This window comes from Chiloscyllium plagiosum, chromosome 25 (assembly GCF_004010195.1).
Source record: "Chiloscyllium plagiosum isolate BGI_BamShark_2017 chromosome 25, ASM401019v2, whole genome shotgun sequence".
In the NCBI taxonomy this organism is placed as follows: Eukaryota; Metazoa; Chordata; class Chondrichthyes; order Orectolobiformes; family Hemiscylliidae; genus Chiloscyllium; species Chiloscyllium plagiosum.
In genome coordinates this window covers 52,672,406-52,688,366 of record NC_057734.1, presented here as the reverse complement: position 1 = coordinate 52,688,366, position 15,961 = coordinate 52,672,406, and the positions used below count along the sequence as shown (strand labels likewise).

The 15,961-nt window shown below is 42.5% G+C and overlaps 1 protein-coding gene across 1 annotated transcript in view; it reads right to left on the bottom strand.

The window, feature by feature from the left end:
- LOC122562890 (glutathione hydrolase 1 proenzyme-like) overlaps positions 1–15,961 on the bottom strand; it is a 102,140-nt gene that overhangs the window by 52,479 nt on the left and 33,700 nt on the right. The window contains exon 7 of the mRNA XM_043716215.1: positions 3,092–3,252. Within this exon, the coding sequence (XP_043572150.1) occupies positions 3,092–3,252 (161 nt within the window). The remainder of the gene's footprint in view (positions 1–3,091; positions 3,253–15,961) is intronic.

Here is a 15,961-nt window from a genome sequence, read left to right as displayed (position 1 = left end):
TACTCCTTGTGTTGAAGTATACACACTTGAACCCATCTCTCTGTCCGCAAGTATTCCTTGTCAGTGCTACCTTCTCCACAGCCTCCCTACATTCTTGGACATGCTGACAAACAGCTAACCTACTTGCTGGACTACAAGTCCAGATCCCATCCCCCTGCCAAATTAGTTTAAACCCCCCAGAAGAGTGCTCGCAAACCTACCTCCCAGGATATTGGTGCCCTTCTGGTTCAGGTGCAACCCGTCCTGCTTGTACAGGTCCCACCTTCCCCAGAATGCAGTCCAATTGTCCAAATACCTGAAGCCCTCCCTCCTACACCATCCTTGCAGCCACGTGTTCAACTGCACTCTCTCCCTATTCCTTGCCTCACTGTTATGTGGCACCGGCAGCAACCCAGAGATGATGACTCTGTCCATCCTAGCTTTTAGCTTCCAGCCTAACTCCCTGAACTCCTGAATGACCTCCCCACCCCTCTTCCTACCTATGTCGTTGGTGCCAATGTGCACTTACCCAGATTAAACTCCATCTGCCATTTCCGCGCCCATATTTGCAACTGATCTATATCCTGTTGTATCCTTTGACAACCTTCTGCATTATCATCAACTCCACTGATCTTTGTATTGTCTGCAAATTTACTAACCCACTAATCTACATTTTCATCCAAGTCATATATATCACAAACAGCAGAGGTCAATATGGATCTCTGCGGAACACCACTAGTCATGGACCTCCAGCCTGAAAAATACCCTTCCACCACTACTTTCTGACTTCTGAATCCACGCGGCCAAGTCGCCGTGGATCCCATGCATCTTAATCTTCTGGATGAGCCTACCCTGAGGGGGCGGCACGGTAGCTCAGTGGTTAGCCATGCTGACTCACAGCATCAGGGACCCAGGTTTGATTCCAGCCTTGGGCAACTGTGTGGAGTTTGCACATTCTCCCCGTGTCTGTGTGGGTTTCCTCCAGGTGCTCCGGTTTCCTCCCACAGGCCAAAGATATGCAGGTCAGGTGAATTGGCCATGCTAAATTGCCCATTGTGTTAGGAGTATTAGTCAGAGGGAAATGGTCTGGATGGGTTATTCTTCAGAAGGTCAGTGTGGAGTTGTTGGGCCAAAGAGCCTGTTTCTACACTGTAGGTAATCTAATCTAGACCTTGTCAAAAGACTTACTAAAGTCCATGTAAACAACTACCACTGCTCTAACCTCATCAATCACCCTCGTCACCTCCTTGAAAAATTCAATTAAGTTAGTAAGATATGACCTGCCCTGCACAAAACCATGCTGACTGTCCTTAATTAGTCCATGCTTTTCCAAATGTGCATAAATCCTACCCCTAAGAGTTCTCTCCAATATTGTCCCAAACACCAATATGAGACTCACCGGTCTATAGTTTCCTGCATTATTCCTATTTTCCTTCTTGAATCTAGGAATAACATTGGCTACTCAGCAGTCCTCCAGGACTTCTCCAGTGGCTAGCGAGGATACAAAGATCTTGGTCAAGGCCCCAACAATCTCCGCTCTTGCCTCTCTCAGTAATCTGGGGTAGACACCATCGGGCCCTGGGGACTTATCTGCCTTAATGCTCTTCAAGAGACCAAACACCACTTCTTTCTTGATCTCAAAATGACCTAACATATTAGCATGCTCCAAACAAATCTCACTATCCTCCATATCTTTTCATGAGTCAATACCAATGCAAAGTACCATTTAGGATCTCAGCCACATCCTCTGCCTCCAAGCTCAAATTCCCTTCTTTATTCTTGATTAACATAAGATCAGTGAGTGTTCTTACCAAGGTGTCTCACCAGGAAACTCTTCTGCTTTTGAACTTTGTCTAAAAGTGAGAAAATTTGCCTGAACCAGGCAGTGCCACAATGAGCTGCAGCAGGGAGTTCTCCATGGCTGCTGGGCAATTGCAGGTTAGCCATGAGAGCAATGATAATGAAAACAAACAGTGGAATTGGCTGACTCTGCGCAAGCAGCTTCCACCTTTAACCCTTTGACTCACACCCCTCTTCCATATTATAAACTTCATATGCAGTCTTGTAACCTACAAATCTACAACTACACACGTGAAGGTAGGGCAATTGTTGACAGTGTCCATATTGGCTCAAAGCCCAGTGGACTTCAGATAAGAGCATCCAACTAGTTCAAGGAGATAAATACATAATCTACATCTAAATCTTCTGCAGCCATTGGAGTAGCCTCAGCAGGAATAGTTGAAAAAGGAAAAGTAGAGAATTATAGTTCTATAATTGTATGCATATGGGTGTTGAACGCATGTTAAATTATTAATGTTGCTTTTGTTTTCTATATGTATGTAAATGAAAATTTTCAGCTCGCTGCAATAACATTCAAGAAGCCTGAACCTATTGAGGATAAAGATTGGCACCAAATCTATCAGTTTCAACATTCACTTTCGTCACCACTATTGTTCATGGCAGCTATGTGTACTATCTACAAGATGCATTTCATTCCTTGCAAAAACTCTTGACAGAATTTTCTCAACCTATTTTCTCTACACTTGGAAGAACAGGGGCAGCAGGCAATGTGAACACCACCATCTCCAATTTCCCTTCCAAGTCAATCACCATTCGAACTTGGAACTGTGTTACAGTTCGTTCAATATCACTCGTCAAAATTCTGAAACTCTAACAGATGTTTGTTGTACGCACATCACAAAGACTGCACTGAGTAGTTCAAAAAGGTGCACCACCACCTTATCAAGGCAATTAAAAATGGACAATAAGTGCTAGCCTTGCCACCACTTATACATTGTGTCCGTAAATGAAATAAAATTAAATAATTGAAAATACAGTAATCAGTTGATGGGGTCAGAAGCTCCAACCTACCACATATGCTCTCTAAATGCTGCTACCAAGCTGATACAATGTAGAGACAGGAGAAAGTGAGGACTGCAGATGCTGGAGATCAGAGTCGGAGAGTGTGGTGCTGGAAAAGCACAGTCAGTCAGGCAGCATCCGAGGAGCAGGACAGTTGACATTTCAAGCATAAGCTTCTCATTAGGAAAGCAGGAGAGTTGATGTTTTGACCATAAGCAATGTTGAGAAAGTGATCTGTACGTTTTCCCACCTGCATTCCTGATATCAGTCACTATCTGTTGGGAGAGAGATCCGTTGTAAAATGTGTCAGCTCCTTCATCTGCCAGAATCTGATAAGTTGCAGCTAATCTTGAAAATTTAATTATTTCATTTTCCTGGAGTACTTTGCCATTGGAATTGCAAAATATTTCACTGTTAAGAGACAGACAAGGTGTTGAGTAACAGAACAGAATAGTACATTTAAACATGTTCAAATGTTGCATTTTAACAAAAGTGCACTTTGTATTGCCTTCCTTCCCCCATCAGACATGTGTACAAAAACACAGTATTTTTTTCAGCTCTCTTTATTGTGTTAGTAACCAAATTTTCCAGAATAACTTGGAAAAGGAATTTCAAATGTTCAAATTGTTGTTGTGGTTCTGTTCGCCGAGCTGGAAATTTTTGTTGCAAACGTTTCGTCCCCTGTCTAGGTGACGTCCTCAGTGCTTGGGAGCCTCCTGTTTCCACAGAAGCGCTTCACAGAAGGCTCCCAAGCACTGAGAATGTCACCTAGACAGGGGACGAAATGTTTGCAACAAAAATTTCCAGCTCGGCGAACAGAACCACAACAACGAGCACCCGAGCTACAAATCTTCGCACAAACTTTGTTCAAATAGTAGCTACATGATGACAACAAGATTTCACACTGTAAGCGATTTGCTTTTCGAAGCAAACTTGCTTTTTTTTACAGTGCAAGCTTTTCTGGAGACTTTTCTCTCTCACTGAATTTTGGTGATCTTCCATGCCTCATTTTAACTCTTCACAAATTTGATCTTTCCTACCTCAGCATGAGCTCTCACCTGCATTCCTGAATCACGGCATCTTGCTATCCATAGCTGTTCTCCTTCTCCAGATCCTGGAAAACTAACTTTGTCTCTGAGTTCTCAGGGATATCTCAGACCTTTTCCTCTCAAAGTCCACCTACATGATTATGTGAATCACATCGGCCTTGTATCCACGTAGAATCAGCTATCCGTGAGATGCCAACTCTCTTTCATCTTGGAAGCAAATGGACAATTTAAAGCGTAGCTATTCACAACATGACATTCTTAGCAACGTTCTGGGACCATGGAGGCAAACATTCCTGTAAAATCCTTGTAAGATCTTCCCAGCAAAACATCTGGGCTCCCTTTAACTTCTAAATATCAAATCATTCAGACTTGCTGTCAGGCAGACATCAGAACAGGCCACATCATCCCCTTCATTTTAATTCAAATTAAGGACCAGACCCAAATATAGGTTTTTTTTTATTTGTAAAAATGATGATTTTTAAAAAAATCCATGTACCTTAACAGCTGTGGTAGATCATTTATATTAGACGTAAGCAAAATTTTGCTCTCACTGAATTCCAAACTACACATTTTCCAGGGGATGTCAATAGTTAACTGTTACATTCCAGAAAGCAGCAAATGAAGGATAGAATTGGATAGGTTAACAGGGTAGTTAAGAAGGCATATGGGATGCTTGCCTTTATCAGTTGAGGCACAGGTTATAAGAGCAGGGAGCTTATGCTGGAGTATTGAGTGCAGTTCTGGTCACTGCATTATAGGAAAGGTGTGATTGCACTGGAGGGGGTGCAGCAGAGATTCGCTGGATGTTGCCTGGGATTGAGCATTTCAGCAATAGAGAGAGGTTGGATAAGCTTGGGTTGTTTTCTTTAAAGCAGATTGAGGGGGAACCCTGATACAGATGCATAAGATTGTGAGGGTCAATAAAAAGGGAGCATAATTTTAAAGTTAAAGGTAGGAGGTTTACAAGGGATTTGAGGAAAAGCATTTTCACCCAGATAGTGGTAGGAATCTGCAATGCACTGCCTAGGATGGTAGTTCAGGTGGGAAACCTCACAACCTTTCAGAGGGTGATGGGGGGTTGCTTTTCAGACTGGAGGCTTGTGGCCATTGGTTTTCCACAAGAATTGATTAGATTAGATTCCCTACAGTATGGAGACAGGCCATTCGGCCCTTACAAGTCCATACCGACCCTCTAAAGAGTAACTCACCCAGACCCATATCCTACATTTACCCCTGACTAATGCATCTAACACTATGGGCAATTTAGCGTGGTCAATTCACCTGACCTGCACATCTTTGGATTGTGGGAGGAAACCAGAGCACCCAGAGGAAACCCACACAGACACGGGGAGAATGTGCAAACTCCACACAGTCAGTCATCTGAGGCAGGAATCGAACCCGGATCCCTGGCACTGTAAGACAGCAGTACTAACCACTGAGCCACCATGTCACTTCAAACTCTCACATTTATCCTGGATTTGAACCCAGGATTTCTTATACTTAACAATTTACCCTTTGGTGCTGGGTCCACTGTTTTTTGTCATTTATATCAATATTTGGATGTGAATATAGAAGATATGGTTAGTAAGTTTGCAGATGACACCAAAATTGGTGGAGTGGAGAATAGCCAAGAAGGTTACCTCAGAGTACAACAGGACCTTGATCAGATGGACCGAGGAGTGACAGATAGAGTTTAATTTAGATAAATGTGTAATGCTGCATTTTGGTAAGGCAGATCAGGGCAGGACATTCCTATTAATGGTAAGGTCCTGGGATTGTTGCCGAACAAAGAAACCTTGGAGTGCAGGTTCATAGCTCCTTAAATGTGGAATTGCAGGTAGACAGGTTGGTAAAGAAGGTGTTTGGTCAGTACATTGAATATGGGAGTTGGGACGTCTTGTTACAGCTGTAAAGGACATTGTTCTGGATTAGTGGTGCTGGAAGAGCACAGCAGTTCAGGCAGCATCCGAGGAGCAGTAAAATCGACGTTTCGGGCAAAAGCCCGTCATCAGGAATAAAGGCAGGATGCCTGAAGGGTGGAGAGATAAGTGAGAAAGAAGATAGGCAGGTAGGACAAGTCATGGGACAGCGCTGAGCTGGAAGTTTGGAATTGGGGTGAGGTGGGGGAAGGGGAAATGAGGAAACTGTTGAAGTCCACATTGATACCCTGGGGTTGAAGTGTTCCGAGGTGGACGATGAGGCGTCCTTCCTCCAGGCGTCTGGTGGTGAGGGAGCAGCGGTGAAGGAGGCCCAGGACCTGCATGTCCTCGGCAGAGTGGGAGGGGGAGTTGAAATGTTGGGCCACGGGGCAGTGTGGTTGATTGGTGCGGGTGTCCCGGAGATGTTCCCTAAAGCGCTCTGCTAGGAGGCGTCCAGTCTCCCCAGTGTACAGGAGACCGCATCGGGAGCAACGGATAGAATAAATGATATTGGTGGATGTGCAGGTAAAAGGACATTAGTTAGGCCACTTTTGGAATAGTGCATTCAACTTTGGTCTCCCAGCTATAGGAAAGCTGTTGTGAAACTTGAAAGGTTTCAGAAAAGATTTCCGAGGATGTTGCAAGAGTTGGAGGGTTTGAGCTATAGGGAGAGGTTTAATAGGCTTGGGCTGTTTTCCCTGCAGCATCGAAGTTTGGCGGGTGACCTTGTTGAAGTTTATAAGATCATGAGAGGCATGAATAGGGTGAACAGTTAAAGTCTTTTCCTCGGTGGAGGAGTCCAAAATTAGAAGGCATAGGTTTAAGGTGGGAGGGAAAATATGCTAAAAGGACCTTCAAGTGCAACTTTTTCACGTGGAGGGTGGTGTGTGCATGGAACAAGCTGCCAGTGGAAGTAGTGGAGGCTGGTACAATCCCAACATTTAAAAGGCTTCTGAATGGGTATATGAATAGGAAGGGTTTAGAGGGATATGAGCCAAATTCTGCTAAATGGCACAGGATTAATTTGGGATATCTAGTTGGCATGGAGGAGTTGGACCAAAGTGTCTGTTTGCATGCTGGGCATTGCTATGACTCTAACTACTTAGATAAGCACTTTAAGTGTCATAATATTGAAGTCTGTGGACCTAGTAAGGAAAGATGGTATTAATATAGGTTGTAGTGCATTTCAGGTGATACAGACTCAATGGGCCAAAGGGACTCTTCTGTACGGTATGATGCTATGACTCTCTAATTCTCTGAATGGAGCCAATATTTACAGACTTTTATTTGTCGATATATTTACTACAAACATACAGCTTCCAACTAAACCTTTACAATTCTTAGGCTGCTACTATAAATTGGCATAGCACCAGTGAACCCCTAATTGATATCACGACGCTTATAAAATAACACACAATTAAAATTCAACAATAACAGTCAGGAGCAATAAAGCAAAGACTGTTGTAGTTGATCAGTGACACAAATTATATATAATATGCTGATATACGTGCGTGCTCTGAATAAAGTCAGAATAATCAAATACGCCTTTTTTTGGGAAATCCAAGAACATAAAAAAGGTTGAGAACTGATGGGAGAGAATGCAGAAAATATCCTGCAATTCACTAGCAACCCTTTCAGCAAGGTCATCTTTAAAAGCTGCTTGTGCTTGATGATGAAGAAGTCAGGCTAAAACTATCCTGTATGATTCTTTACATTTACCCTAGACATCGCAGAGAGGGGTATTTTGGCATCCTTGTTTGTGGGCAGGAACCTGTGTGACTTGCTGGTCAGGGTGGTGCAGAGGAGGGCTTTCCTCTTCCCTTAGAATCAGCAGTGGAGACTATCACACCAGACCATGCCCTTGCTCGTCTGAGGTTTCCATCCAGGCTAAAACAGTCTCAGCCTTCTGGAGGGATGGTCAGCACTGTAGGAAGAAGGTCAGTGACATCCTCAGGATCAAGACAGAGTTACCAGTCTCCACTAATGAGAAAGAAGTGGAGACTGACAAAGATGCTGAGGGACCAACATTGATGCTGAGGAAGTCAGGCCTGTGAAAACTTGGCAGCAACTCGATTTGAGGCTAATTGATTTTGCATTACCATCTGTAGATGCTCAGAATTATGGGCCAAATGTTCCTGTCCTCATAACGATACTTAATTTCAATCATTAAGCTGCTTTGTTTGGCATAAATTCAACGTGACTTTTTTTCCCCTTTGCATCCATATCCTGTTATTGCGTACATCTTTAAAATACCACAAACAAGTGCAATAAATAATCAAGAAAGCTAATGAAATGCTAATCTTTACATCCAGAGGACTGGAGGAGAAGGATACAGAAATTATGCTGCAGCTACAAAACATTGGTTCGATTCTGTTGGAGTACGTGAGCAGATCTGGGCACCACATATTTGGAAGGATATGTTGGTCTTGGAGGGAGTACAATGTAAGTTTACAAGAATGATATTTGGACATTAGGGTTTAAGTTATGAGAAGAAATTATACAAATTAAGCCTATTTTGTCTAGAATTTAGAATGTTAAGGAGTGATCTTTTCAAAGTCTTCAAGGTAATAGCAAGAAACGACAGAGTAGATAAAAATAAACCATTTTCACTATTTGGGGATTCTTCACCTAGGGAGTATAGTCTGAGAATTAGGGCCAGACTGCTCGGAGAGATGTTAGGAAGCATTTCTACACATAAAGGGTAGATGTTTGGAAGTCTCTTCCGCAAATGGCAGTTGATGCTGGATCGGTTATTAATTTTAACTCAGATTTTTGCTGAGCCAAAGACCTTTTATGAAGTCAGGCTATCATCACAGTGAACGGAAGAACGATTTGAGTTATTAAATGGCCTAGTGATATTCCGATGTTTTAGTGTTTAGTTTTCTGGCTGAGCATCAGTATAGAGTTATGCACGATTACATGGGAGATGCACTTACCGGTTTGCAAGAGCCATTCATCTATCACTGAGATGTCAAGTTGAACTATGCTGATTGACTCCCGAAACTCAAACATTTAGTTTAACTTCTTAATTTTCAGAGGTTATATTCTTTCCAGAGTGCAGCAATGACTGAGCCTCAGTGCACTTTGCATTGTTGATCGTATTTTGAACATCTACAGTTATCGTCACTGTTCAAGGTAGATTACAAGGAAAACATAGCCAGAAGTCTTAACAGATTTAAAAAGACCATTTGACTGTCTTACAAATTGTTTCACGTGTAATGCTGTAAAGAAGGTTCCCACTGTGTTCTTAAAATGATTCAGTGTTTTTTGCATAAAAATGTTCATTAAGATCTTCTTTAAATGTATAAGTTGGTTGAGAGAGGCCAAAGTGAACACAGACACCTTTAGATTGATTAATGATGGGAACCAGAAAATGACATAAGAGTTGTATAAATACATTGAATCAATCTTCACAGTAGAAGACACAAATAGCATTCCAAAAATACTACATAGTCAAGGGGCAAAAAGGGGACAAGAAATAAATACAATAACTATTACTAGAGAAAAGGTCATAGGGAAACTAGTGGGCTAAAGGCTGACAAGTCCCTTAGGCATTGGCTTGTATCCTAGGATATGAAAGAAGGTAGCTGCAGAGATTGTGGACACACTGTAGTAATCTTTCGAAAATAGTTATATTCTGGAAAAGTTGGATTAGAGAAGTATTTGTGTAACACCTTCATTTAAAATGGGATTCAGCAAACAGGTAACTATGGGACAGTTACCTTAACATTCATTGGGGAAATGTTAGTCTATTATAAATTTTGTAAGACCAGAGCATTTAGAAATACATCATATGTTCAGAGTCAACATGTCTTTATGAAGTAAAAGTCACACTTGACAAATTTACTACTTTTGGGGGGCAGGTGATGAGCAAGATAAAGAAAAATCAGTAAATATAATAAATTTGGATTCCCAAAAGGAATTCAATAAGGTTACCCACAATGAGGTTATTTAATAAGAGCCCATGGTGTTGGAGTAATATTTAGCGTCGAGAGAGGATTGGATAACTAATAGAAAATAGTGAATTAGGATATAGGGGTCATTTTCAGATGGCAACCTGTGACTAGCAAAGTACACTGGGATCGGTGCACAGGCAGCAATTATTTCCAATTAAAACTGATGACTTAGATGAGGGAAATGAAAGTACTATCACTGCATTTGCAGATACACATAATAGTGGGAAAATGAGTGGTGAGGATGATATAACGGGCTGAATCTTATGTTTTTTGATTAAACCTGAGCTGTGTTTATTCTTTTGGAGGGTTATGTGAGCTTTCCTGCCATATTTGCCAAACTCACCTCATTAATTACCAACAATGCCCTAATGCCCCAAATCGCACATCTGATTTTGGCCCATCTTACCACGTGCCATTGCCACAAGCACTCTCTACTCAGCTGATATCTGCTAAAACAGCACCATTCCTTGTGCTGTAAGATCATTGTGTATTTAGACAAGCGTGACAATCTGACATTGCTTCTCACTGGCAATTGTTGTGGCACAGTAACCACTAAGCTACGCTGCGTCCAACTGGCATGGCTGACATTCCTTTGCACATACAAAATCATTCACTCACCTGGATCTTGTCTAAACACCAATACATATACTTCACTTACATATAGATACATGCCATCTAATCATCTTAGTTCTTTATAGTCCGTCCCCAATGCCCACTGAAGACCTGAATCTTGTCATTATCCAACAGGGGAACATCACATATAGTGAAGTGATCAGACAAAAACAAAGATAAATGTGAACTTTTAGTTACAGGAAGAAAATGTGAATACAAACAAAGCCAATCAGATTTCAGTATTATGAACAAAGGTTATTTTAGTAACAATGATTTTCCGCTGCACCGAGCAGGCTTGTATTGAAAGTGAGTATCAATGAGATTCTGTCTGGCTTGTAGCATCCAATGCAGCTTTGCTCTGTCATGTAGAAAGACAGGTTACTCCCCCTCAATGTCCTATTTCTCAGAAGAAGACTGTTCCCAAAAGCATTGAGACTATACCATGGGTATATAGTACATTATGTTGGTTGATAAAAATAGAGGTATCAATCCCCAGAGCTGTGATTGTCCATGTATATTCCTGTTAAGAAAATACCGTGTAGAGAGCTTAGAAGTTAAATAGTTCTGATTAAAAGCTGTTATCAAAGGGTTAGCATTGACGCACAAGTGAGGTGCTCATCCTGAAACAATTTTTTGTGGTTATGTCCTTGTCACATGCAAATCTTTGTTGAAGAGCTATCAGATATCTATGTTCTCCAAATGGTGATGAAAGGTCATTGAGCACAAAGTGCATGAATTGCTGTGTATTGTGTCTCCTTTGATGTCCTAAATTTGAATCCTGGCAATCATGTGAGGCAGTATCACTGTAATGGTAGCTGCAGTGAGGCATGGACAGCATGGTGGTTAGCACTGCTGCCTCACAGCACCAGAGATCCCGATTCAATTCCATTCTTGGGCAACTGTCTGTGTGGAGTTTGCAAATTGTTTCTGTGTCTATGTGGGTTTCTGCTGGATGCTCCAGTTTCCTCCCACAGTCCAAGGATGTACAGGTTAGGTGTATTGGCCATGCTAAATTGCCCATAGTATTCAGGGATAGATTAGATTTCCTACAGTGTGGAAACAGGCCGTTTGGCCCAACCAGTTCACACCGACCCTCAGAAGAGTAACCCACCCAGACCCAATTCCCTCTGACTAATGCACAGATTAATTGTGTTAGCCATGGGAAATGCACAGTTACAGGGATAGGGTGAGGGAATGGATCTGGACTGGATGTTCTACGGATGGTAGGTATAGTCTTGTTGGGCTGAATGGCGTATTGGGGTTGTAAGAGTGGCAGATATTGAGCACACAAGATATCTGATGGCAAACATCCATTCTTTTGTGTGACAATCATGTAGAATGGCAAACTTACAATGCTAACTTACACCTATATGAAAATGAATAGGCAATGATACCTACCATAGCAGAGTGCAGCAAATCATACAAATGTTTTGGGATATTGAAATCAGGGTCTGTTGAGTAAACCAAGTGCACTGACATCTGTGGCCACATTTTACCAGGCTGCCTTCATCATCAAGATGGCTGCTTGTTGCCATTTCTAGGGAAAAGCACTTCTCTTCTCTCATTGACAGACTGCAGGATAGCTTCTAGGGTGGCATCAGTGAACCATGGCATTGGTTTTTGATGGGTCTCTGACAACTCCAGGAGTATGGTGTGAGTAAGGTTGAATGTTGCTGCTGCTTTGCTGCTTTGCTGCTGCTTTGTCTGGGTGAATGAGGTCCCTTCAGAATCTTGTGTGTTTAAACATAATTGTCTTGATTGTTTCTCAACACCAGAGAATAATTGAATCATTCCCTCATTTATTGGACAATGTTCTCATCCCAAGCCCCAATTTAATGATTGTTCGCTGTACTGCCTCCAATAAAATATATTCTTTCTTAAATTTGGAACCAAAATATTCCAGATGTGGTTTCCTTAAACGTTGTTGTAAGTTTTTGTTTATTTTTTCCTCGTGGCATGGAGCTGGAGCACTTTCAGCTGCTGGTTCATGTGCATCATGTTTCTGAAGTTGCAATGGCTGAGGGACCCACTATCATCTCCCCAGTTCAAGAACTGAACAAAGATTTGATTATTACTGTACTACAAATCCTATGCTATAAAGACTATTTGCCATTTGCCTTCCTATCTGATTGCTGTATCTGCATGCTAACTTACTATATTCCTCAAAAGTCTATTCAAGTCACGCTGAGCATCAACATTTACCATAAAACATAAACAAAAAACTGGAGATTTTGAAAATCTGAAACACAAACAGAAAGTGCTGGAGAAACTCAGCAGGTCTAGAAGTATCTGTAGAGAGGGGCAGAGTTAACATCTTGAGTCCAGCGACCCTTCATCAGATCTGTGAGAACAAGATTTAGAAGTTTCAATCCTTTCAAAAAGAATTATGTTTTGGTCATCTTACAACCAAAATGAAAATCCTCACACTTACCAACATTAAACTCAATTGGCCATCTTGTTGTCTACTCATTTATTCTAACTATATCTCTTTGCAGCCTTTCTATGTCTTACCCACAGACTCTTTTCTACCTAGCTTCCACCTAGTATCATCAGCAAACTAAGATACTCTGTAAACTCTGTCAAACTCTGTCTCTTTACCTGAGTCATTCATATAGTTTGTTAGTAAGTCAGGACCCATCATTGATCCTTGTGACCCTCCACTAGTCGTACTGTGCCAACTTAAAACTTGCAAGTAGCATTAAAAACATGTCATAGTTACATAAAGAAAAAGCCACTAGTTAAGAGTTCTGTTGGTGCGCTAAAGACTAAGAGTCAATGACACTGGGGAAATGGCAGACATGTTGAAAAACTGTTTTGTTTTAGTATTCACAGCAGATATTAGGCCATTCAGCCCATCAAGTCAGCTTTGCCATTCAATCATGACTGATAAGTTTCTCAACCCCATTCTCCTGCTTTCCCCCCATAGCCGTTGATCCCCTGGACAATCAAAACTTTATCTATCCCCATCTTAAATATATTCAATTACCTAGCCTCAACAGCCTTATGTGACAGTGAATTCCATACATTCACCATTCTCTGGCTGAACAAGCTTCTCCTTATCTCCATTCTAAAGGTCTTCCCTTTACTCTAAGGGCTCAGATCCTAGTCTCTCCTACCAATGGAACCATCTTCCCAACATCCACACTGTCCAGGCCATTCAGTATTCTGTATTTTTCAATTAGATCCCCCCTCATCCTTCTAAACTCCATCGGATATAGTCCCAGAGTCCTCAAATGTTCCTCATATATTAAGCTTTTCATTCCTGGGACATTCTCGTGAACATCCCCTGAACCCGCTCCTGAGATATGGGACCCAACACTGCACACAACACTCTAAATATGGTCTGACCATAGCCTGCTTTTAGTTTAGATTAGATTAGATTCCCTACCTGCACATCTTTGGACTGTGGGAGGAAAACGGAGCCCAGAGGAAACCCACACAGACACGGGGAGAGTGTGCAAACTCCACACAGACAGTCACCCCAAGGCTGGAATTGAACCTGGGACCCTGGCGCTATGAGGTAGCAGTGCTAGCCACTGTGCCACCCCCCTGCCAATATTGCATTTGTCTTCCTAACTACTGATTCAACCTGCAAGTGTACTTTGAGAGAATCCTGGACTAGAACTCCCAAGTCCCTTTCCAGTTCAGATTTCTGAATTTTCTCACCATGTAGAAAATAGTCCATGCTTCTATTCTTCTTATCAAAGTGCATGACATCACACTTTCCCCGTTGTACACCATCTGCCACTTCTTTGCCCACTCACCTAACCTGTCCAAATCCTTCTGCAGCATCCCTGCCTCCTGAATAGTATCTGTCCCTCCACCTATCTTTGTATTATCTGCAAACATAACCAGAATGCCCTCAGTTCCTTCATCTAGATCATTAATGTATAACTTGAAATGTTGTGGTCCCAACACTGACCCTTGTGGAACACCACCTGTCACCAGCTGCCATCCTGAGAAAGACATTTTTATCCCCACCCTCTGCTTTCTGCCAGGCAGCCAATCTTCTATCCATGCTAGTACCTTGCCCCTAACACCATGGGCCCTATCTTACTCAGCAGCCTACTGTGCGGCACCTCCTTTGTGGCATTCTTGAAATCCACGTGGATAACATCCATTGGCTCTCCTTGGTCTAATCTGCTCATGGAAGATGACTTGCCACAACTCCCAAGAAATTAAGAAAGGATCAGGGACAAGTTCTGAATAAAATTCGCTTAAGTAAATCATCAATAATGTGGAAAATACTGGAACTGACGAGTGACAAATCCCTCGGACCTGATGGTTTCCACCCATGGGTGTTAAAGGAGGTAGAAGAGCATATTGCCAATACGCTCATCATAACCTTTCAGAGTTCCCTGGATTCAGGAGTTGTATCTGTAAATTGGAAACTCAGGATACTAGGGAATTGCAGACTAACCAGCTTGACACCTGAGGTGGGGAAATTGTTGGAGTCTGTAATCAAGGACTAGGGTAACTGATCATCTCAAAAACTTTCATAGAACATAGAACAATACAGCACAGAACAGGCCCTTCGGCCCACGATGTTGTGCCGAACATTTGTCCTAGCTTAAACACCTATCCATATACCTATCCAATTGCCGCTTAAAGGTCACCAATGATTCTGACTCTGCCACTCCCACAGGCAGCGCATTCTATGCCCCCACCACTCTCTGGGTAAATAACCTACCCCTGACATCCCCCCTATACCTTCCACCCTTCACCTTAAATTTATGTCCCCTTGTAACACTCTGTTGTACCTGGGGAAAAGTCTCTGACTGTCTACTCTATCTATTCCCCTGATCATCTTATAAATGTCTATCAAGTCACCCCTCATCCTTCGCCGTTCCAATGAGAAAAGGCCTAGCACTCTCAACCTATCCTTGTACGACCTATTCTCCATTCCAGGCAACATCCTGGTAAATCTTCTCTGCACCCTCTCCAAAGCTTCCACATCTTTCCTAAAGTGAGGCGACCAGAACTGCACACAGTACTCCAAATGTGGTCTTCCCAAGGTCCTGTGCAGCTGCAACATCACCTCACGACTCTTGAATTCAATCCCTCTGCTAATGAACGCTCGTACACCATAGGCCTTCTTACAAGTTCTATCCACCTGAGTGGCAACTTTCAAAATCTATGATCATAGACCCCAAGATCCCTCTGCTCCTCCACCTTACTAAGAACCCTACTGTTAACCCTGTATTCTGCATTCTTATTTGTCCTTCCAAAATGGACAACCTCACACTTGACAGGGTTGAACCCGGGTCTCTGGCGCTGTGAGGCAGCAGTGCTAACCACTGTGCCACCGTGCCGCCCACTTGACAGGGTTGAACTCCATCTGCCACTCCTCAGCCCAGTTCTGCATCATATCTAAGTCCCTTTGCAGCCGACAACAGCCCTCCTCACTATCCACAAGTCCACCAATATTCGTATCGTCTGCAAATTTACTGATCCACCCTTCGACTCCCTCTTCCAAGTCAGTAATAAAAATTACAAACAGCAGAGGACCCAGAACTGATCCCTGCGGAACTCCACTTGTAACTGGGCTCCAGGCTGAATATCTACCATCTACCACCACTCTCTG